The sequence below is a fragment of the Salvelinus sp. IW2-2015 genome, linkage group LG20, assembly GCF_002910315.2.
Source record: "Salvelinus sp. IW2-2015 linkage group LG20, ASM291031v2, whole genome shotgun sequence".
Taxonomy (NCBI): Eukaryota; Metazoa; Chordata; class Actinopteri; order Salmoniformes; family Salmonidae; genus Salvelinus; species Salvelinus sp. IW2-2015.
Genome location: NC_036860.1, coordinates 7,353,135 through 7,360,013, shown reverse-complemented (window position 1 = coordinate 7,360,013; position 6,879 = coordinate 7,353,135). Strand labels below are relative to the sequence as shown.

Sequence of the window (6,879 nt, the reverse complement as noted above, 5' to 3'; positions counted from 1 at the left end):
ACAAAAAAAACAGAACTTAGCGTGCATAACTATTCACCCTCCCAAAGTCAATACTTTGTAGAAAAACCTTTTGCAGCAATTACAGCTGCAAGTCTCTTGGGGTAGTTCTCTATAAGCTTGGCACATCTAACCACTGGGATTTTTTCCCATTATTCAAGGCAAAACTGCTCCAGCTCCTTCAAGGTGGATGGGTTCCGCTGGTGTACAGCAATCTTTAAGTCATACCACAGATTCTCAATTGGATTGAGGTCTGGGCTTTGACTAGGCCATTCCAAGACATTTAAACGTTTCCCCTTAAACCACTCGAGTGTTGCTTAGGGTCATTGTCCTGCTGGAAGGTGAACCTCCGTCCAGTCTCAAATCTCTGGAAAACTGAAACAGGTTCCCCTCAAGATTTCCCTGTATTTAGCGCCATCCATCATTCCTTCAATTCTGACCAGTTTCTCAGTTCCCGCCGATGAAAAACTCCCCACAGCATGATGGTGTTCTTGGGGTAATGAGAGGTGTTGGGTTTGCGCCAGACTCAGCGTTTTCCTTGATGACCAAAAATATACATTTTAGTCTCATCTGACCAGAGTACCTTCTTCCATATGTTTGGGAGTCTCCCACATGCCTTTGGCGAACACCAAACGTGTTTGCTTTTTTTTTCTTTAAGCAATGGCTTTTTTTCTGGCCACTCTTCGTAAAGCCCAGCTCTGTGGAGTGCACGGCTTAAAGTGGTATATGGACAGATACTCCAATCGCTGTGGAGCTTTGCAGTTCCTTCATGGTTATTTTGGTCTCTTTGTTGCCTCTGTGATACGTCCTCCTTGCCTGGTCGTGAGTTTTGTGGGGGGCCCTTTAATAATGGATTTAATGGTGCTCCGTGGGATGTTCAAGTTTCTGATCTTTTTTATAACCCAACCATGATCTGTACTTCTCCACAACTTTGTCCCTGACCTGTTTGGAGAGCTCCTTGGTTCTCATGGTGCCCTTGCTTTGGTGGTGCCCCTTGCTTTGTGGTGTTGCAGACTCTGGGGCCTTTCAGAACATGTATATATACTAAGATCATGTGACACATATTTCACACAGGTGGACTTTATTTAACTAATTATGTGACTTCTGAAGGTAATTGGTTGCACCAGATCTTATTTAGGGGATTCATAGCAAAGGGGGTGAATACATATGCACACACCACTTTTCCGTTTTTAATGTTGAATTTTAGTTTATTTTATTTTGTGTATGTCCATTACATGAAATCCAAATTAAAATCAATTTAAATTACAGGTTGTAATGCAACAAAATAGGAAAAAACACAAGGGGGGTGAATACCTTTGCAAGGCACTGTACATACAGACCATACACACTTACCGAGGAGATATGCGTTAAAGTGCCCTGTGTGGCCTCTGCTCTCTGGTAAAAACAAACACAGATAGGTCTCCTCCTGCGGGGGAGGGAGGAGTGTTGCACTMGCCCTTCACTGTTGCCTGTCCTTGATCTGTTCACACACACTCCTTATATAACCAGCCTCTTCCTGTCCCTCTGTGGGCCGCTACTCTCCTTATAACTCACTCATGGAAATGTGTGTGTGTGTGTGTGTGTGTGCGTGTGTGTGTGTGAGAGAGAGAGAGAGAGAAACAGAGAGACCACAGTAATGTGACTTTGCATACATGTCATTCCACTAAGTCTCTATAGTAAACACACGTTGTTTGTTTATATTGCCATAATGCTGCTGTTTATACTGACAAACAGCTTCTCAGATGTTCCTCCTCTTTTAAGGGTCCGATGTCATCAGGAGACGTGTTCCCCAACTTTGAAGCAGAAACAACCATCGGCGAGATCAAATGACTCCTCTGGAAACTCTAATGTCCAATGTCACCTCAAAGAGTCCACACCCATGCAACTGAAGAGACAGCCCATCACAAGTACAAATAGAATGTAGAAATAAAAATGACAATTTCCATAGAATTGAATAACATTAAAAAAACAGACTATCCATGACAATGACATCAGAGCCGAGCTCTGCACCAAAGCCATGTCATGTCAGCATACTATAAATAGTATTGTTTCCTGTTTGCTGCACTGWGGTAGTGTAAGCTACCCCCAGCCACTGATGCAAACACTGTAGTAGTAAGCTCTGTTGTTGTACATGTACAGTGGTATGACCCCAAAACGAGAAGCTCCCTCTGGCTGCGTGGGACACAGTACAGAAGCACACTGTGTGATTGCCCCAGCCAATCTCTGAAATGAGAAACTAGGCTAACAAATGGAGCACACACACACACACAATGAAATCAGATTCTCGTGCGCACACAGACGGATGCTGGCTGGCAGTGATGATGTCACCTCTACTAGAGTGGGGGGCTAGCGTCACCTTGGCAGACTTACAGGATGGGCATGGAAAGTACACCATGGYTGCATCCCAAATGGAACCCTATTCCCTTTATAGTGCACTACTTTTAACCAGGGCCCAACRGGTTTGGGTCAAAAGTAGTGCACTATATAGGGACTAGGGTGCCATTTGAAACGCAGAGCAGTTGTCCCCCCCGTGGTCCTTATGAATCATTCACCCTGWCCTGAGGGTGTGAGGAGTAGCCCCCTAAAACGTGTTGTTTACAACCACACACACACCACCTCGGGAGAGGAGGGGTAGAATGGGGTATGAGGTAATCAATGACCAGGGGATACACTGTCTGGGGGAGAGAAGAGAAGGGACTCGTGCCTGTGCTCCTTGCCGTCCCCCAGACAGCTCTCCTCTCTTCCTACTCATTCATCACTCTTTCAGGTCCTAGCAGCTAGTCTGCTGCATCCCTGGGCTGCCTCCAGCCAGACAACACATATAACAGAGACAGAGTCCAGTTTAACATCAGATACAACCAGACTACAGAGCCCAGCCTAACATCAGATACAGCCAGACTACAGAGTCCAGCCTAACATCAGATACAACCAGACTACAGAGTCCAGTCTAACATTCAGATACAGCCAGACTACAGAGTTCAGCCTAACATCAGATACAGCCAGACTACAGAGTCAGCTAACATCAGATACAGCCAGACTACAGAGTCCAGCCTAACATCAGATACAGCCAGACTACAGAGTCCAGTCTAACATCAGATACAGCCAGACTACAGAGTCCAGCCTAACATCAGATACAACCAGACTAGAGTCCAGCTAACATCAGATACAACCAGACTACAGAGATCCAGCCTAACATCAGATACAACCAGACTACAGAGTCCAGCCTAACATCAGATACAACCAGGAACTAAAGAGTTCAGCCTGAACATCAGATACAACCAGAACTACAGAGTCCAGTCTAACATCAGTCTCATCAACCTCAGCCAAGCACAGGCCCCAACTGGACAGGGCCATAGAAGTGTATGAGGTGACTATACTGTAAGCCCTAATGGGGTGATGGAGGCTACCTGATGGCAAAGGTAAAGGCTGGGTCATAGATGGCCCTTTCCCTGATCTCTACTGCTCCATCCACTCTCAGGTCATTACGGCGTGGATGGAAACTGATGACAGCTAATGTAAACACCACAGAATGTGTGAATGCCAGCAGAGAAGATAGTATCACAGATCTAGCCTACATAAATACTGAGTGTACCAAACATTAAGAACACCTTCCTAATATTGAKTTGCACCCCTCACCCCCTTCGCCCTCAGAACAGCCTCAATTTKTCGRGGCATGGACTCTACAAGGTGTCGAAAAGCGTYGCACAGGGATGCTGGGTCATGTTGACTCCAATGCTTCCCAGCAGCGTTGCAGTTCTCGACACAAACCGGTGCGCCTTGCACCTACTACCATACCCCGTTCAAAGGCACTTAAATATTTTGTCTTGCCCATTCACCCTCTGAATGGCACACATACACAATCCATGTCTCAATTGTCTCATGGCTTAGAAATCCTTCTTTAACCCGTCTCCTCCCCTTCATCTACACTGATTGAAGTGGATTTAACAAGTGACATCAACAAGGGATCATAGCTTTCACCTGGTCTAGGTCATGGAAAGAGCAAGTGTTGATAATGTTTTGTACACTCAGTGTATATGACATGTGTCCTACAAACATGTATTTACGGACTTTTATACACTGGGTGGTGTGAGCCCTGAATGCTGATTGGCTGAAAGCCATGGTATATCAGACCATATACCACGTATACCACTGCTCTAATTACGTTGCTAACCAGTTTATAATAGCACTAAGGCTCCTCTGGTGTTTGTGGTATATGGCCAATATACCATGGCTAAGGGCTGTATCCAGGCACTCCGCGTTGCGTCGTGCAAAAGGAACAGCCCTTAGCCGTGGTATATTGGACATATACAACACCCCCCTGGCCTTATTTCTTAAATATATGTTTGCACACACATCTAGACATTTGCAACATTGAAATGGAGACATTGGACACCAATAATTACACAGCCACACATTGTATTATGCTATCCTATAGAATACTGTAGTGGTGTCTCATTCTCACAACATCCTTATGGAGTAGAAGGCAAACAAGTGGAGAGAGCACAGGAACAGGTGATGCACTGACACGTATAAGGCTGATGGCATACAAACTGCCATAGAAACACACCGTCACAGACCATGACTGTACCATGATGACCCCATAGAAAGAATTACTAGAATTTGTTTCTATGAATGACCCCCTCATACATGATACACACACACACACACACAGCTTTGCTTTCGTGAAATTGTAGGACTTTTTGGTGTGTCAAAATGTTTGACCATTAAAAATCATATTTCCCCTAACCCTAGCCCCTAAACGTAACCCTTAAGCTTAAAATAGCATTTGAACAAATTCAGGACCTGAAAAAAGTCCTGACTTTTCAAAAAAGTTATGGTTTTTCTACATTTTTAGGACATTCGGGTGAATTGTTAGGACTTGGGGGTCCTGATAACATAGGAAAACAAGTACACACCGGTGAATTAACTTTTTGTGAGTGAACTTGTGGTCCTGGTTGGATANCTCAGACAGAACGTTTGCTCATGTCTATCCTTCTACTCTGAACTCTTCTCTGTCTGAGCATCCTCGTCGGAGAGCCCTGTCGCAAGGCGTCCTCACCGTGACACCCTTCTTRAAGTCAATGGGTTAGGGTTACACACTCAGTGAAGCACACAACCAAAGTAAAGCCCTGATTAGGGTTGCAATCCCCTCCATGCTAACTGATAATGTGACRCGGTGCTAATTACAGGGATCTGGTTAAGAGGGTTCATCATCAAATATGCCTGCTAAACCACACCCCTGTCTCTCTCCCTCCAATTCATCCAAAGGGCTTTATTGGCATGGGAAACATACGTTTACATTGCCAAAGCAAGTAATCTCTCTCCTGTGTATTGTTGATCACAGTTCAAATCTGGGAGAAAATACATAGTATTGAATGGTATTGTCAACCCTCCAGAGGCCTGGTTGCTGGTGGTGGCTGTTTGACGACAGGCACACCCGATGGCTCCCTCCCCCGGCACGGCACCACACCGCCCCTCAGCCTGACCGGGACAGGCAGCAGTAGAAGGGGGGATCAGATACGTTAGTAGCGGCGGAGGAGAAGAAGCATGCTGTGCTGTTTGTTTTTGCCCGGGGGCCGGGGGTGTTGGGAGGGAAATAGCTGGGGTGGTGGATGTTATGAATGAATCAGAGGGTCTACTGTGTGTTTAGTGTGTGTAAGGTATGTTTATGGTGTGCGTAGGTACTACGCGGCGTTTMCCTGTCCMTCTACTCCTCCTTTCTCCTCTCTTCCTCTCCTCACCTGGTCCATGTTTTCAGCGAGCCTCCTCCCTCCTCCTGTTCTTGCTCATGGTACAGAATCACCGGCGTTTCCTTGGCTCCCCTTCGGCGTTCTTGGCTCAGTATTCCCAACTGCGATCCTCCTCTCCTCAAATAGGCAAGGCAGCCAAGCAGCCGGCGGCTGCGAATCTCTGGAGAGGCATGATTCTCCCTGTCTATACCTCACTCCTTCTCCCTCCTCTCTGTGGCTCTGACAGCCTGTGTTTATACCGCCAGTCGCTCCGCTCTTGTTCTTCCTGTCTTCTGTCGTTCTCCTGCTTGTTTCCGTGGAGCTGCGGGGGGAAACTGGGCGTGTGTGGAATCTTCACCTCTCTCACGGATAGCAGAATTACACAGAGAGAGATGACTCCCGCTCTCTCTCTCTCTCTTTCACTTGACTCGACTCCCCCTCTGTTGCTGCCCCCCTCCTCCTCTTTCCTCCCTCCTCTTTCTCTCCACTTCCCTCCTCTTTCTCTCCACGTCCCTCCTCCTTCCCATCTCCCCTCCCCTCTCGCTGAAGCAACACAGAGCCAGAATGAGCAAAATGAGAGAGTAGGAAGGAGGGGGTGAGAGAGGAGTGAGGAAAGGGGTTGGTCGGGCCAGACCATGTGACCCCCGGTAGAGGTCTGAGGGACTCTCTGCCAGCTGTCCAGCTAATGCCTCYCTGAAAACCTCAGTTGCCATAGAATACACCAACCAGAGGTCTCCTGGTACAAAACCATTGGCAGGATTTATGACCCCCTGCAAGGGGGGAGCATGTTGGGACATGTAGTCCTGGTAGTGTGATTATATGGATCCCTGTGCCCTTTAAGGAATGCATGTTTTTCATGGTTCTTCCCTCACTTGAAGAAATATTTAGTGATGCAGTGCCACACACTGAGAGGGAGTATGGGTCAACTGTTTATATCTACCTACAGTACATGTGAATATACACAAGCATGTAAAGACAGACACACACACGCGAGGCCTGGGCATTCTTGGTCAGTCAGGACAAACACATCTTCTATAGTTTCCCTCCTCTCTCAGCCTGTACTGAGGGAAACTCCCTCCCCTCCACAACAGGAACTGAACAACTCACTGAAGGCTATGGCTAAACTTAAACACAACACTCTCTCTCCTTTCTT

At 46.7% G+C, this 6,879-nt stretch overlaps 1 protein-coding gene across 1 annotated transcript in view; it reads right to left on the bottom strand.

Moving 5' to 3' along the window:
* Positions 1-6,189, bottom strand: part of LOC111981400 (rho GTPase-activating protein 23-like) — a 93,475-nt gene extending 87,286 nt beyond the window's left edge. Inside the window, exon 1 of the mRNA XM_070433689.1 lies at positions 5,739-6,189. Coding sequence (XP_070289790.1) covers positions 5,739-5,747 — 9 coding nt within the window. The 5' untranslated portion in view covers positions 5,748-6,189. The remainder of the gene's footprint in view (positions 1-5,738) is intronic.
* Positions 6,190-6,879: the final 690 nt, after the last annotated feature.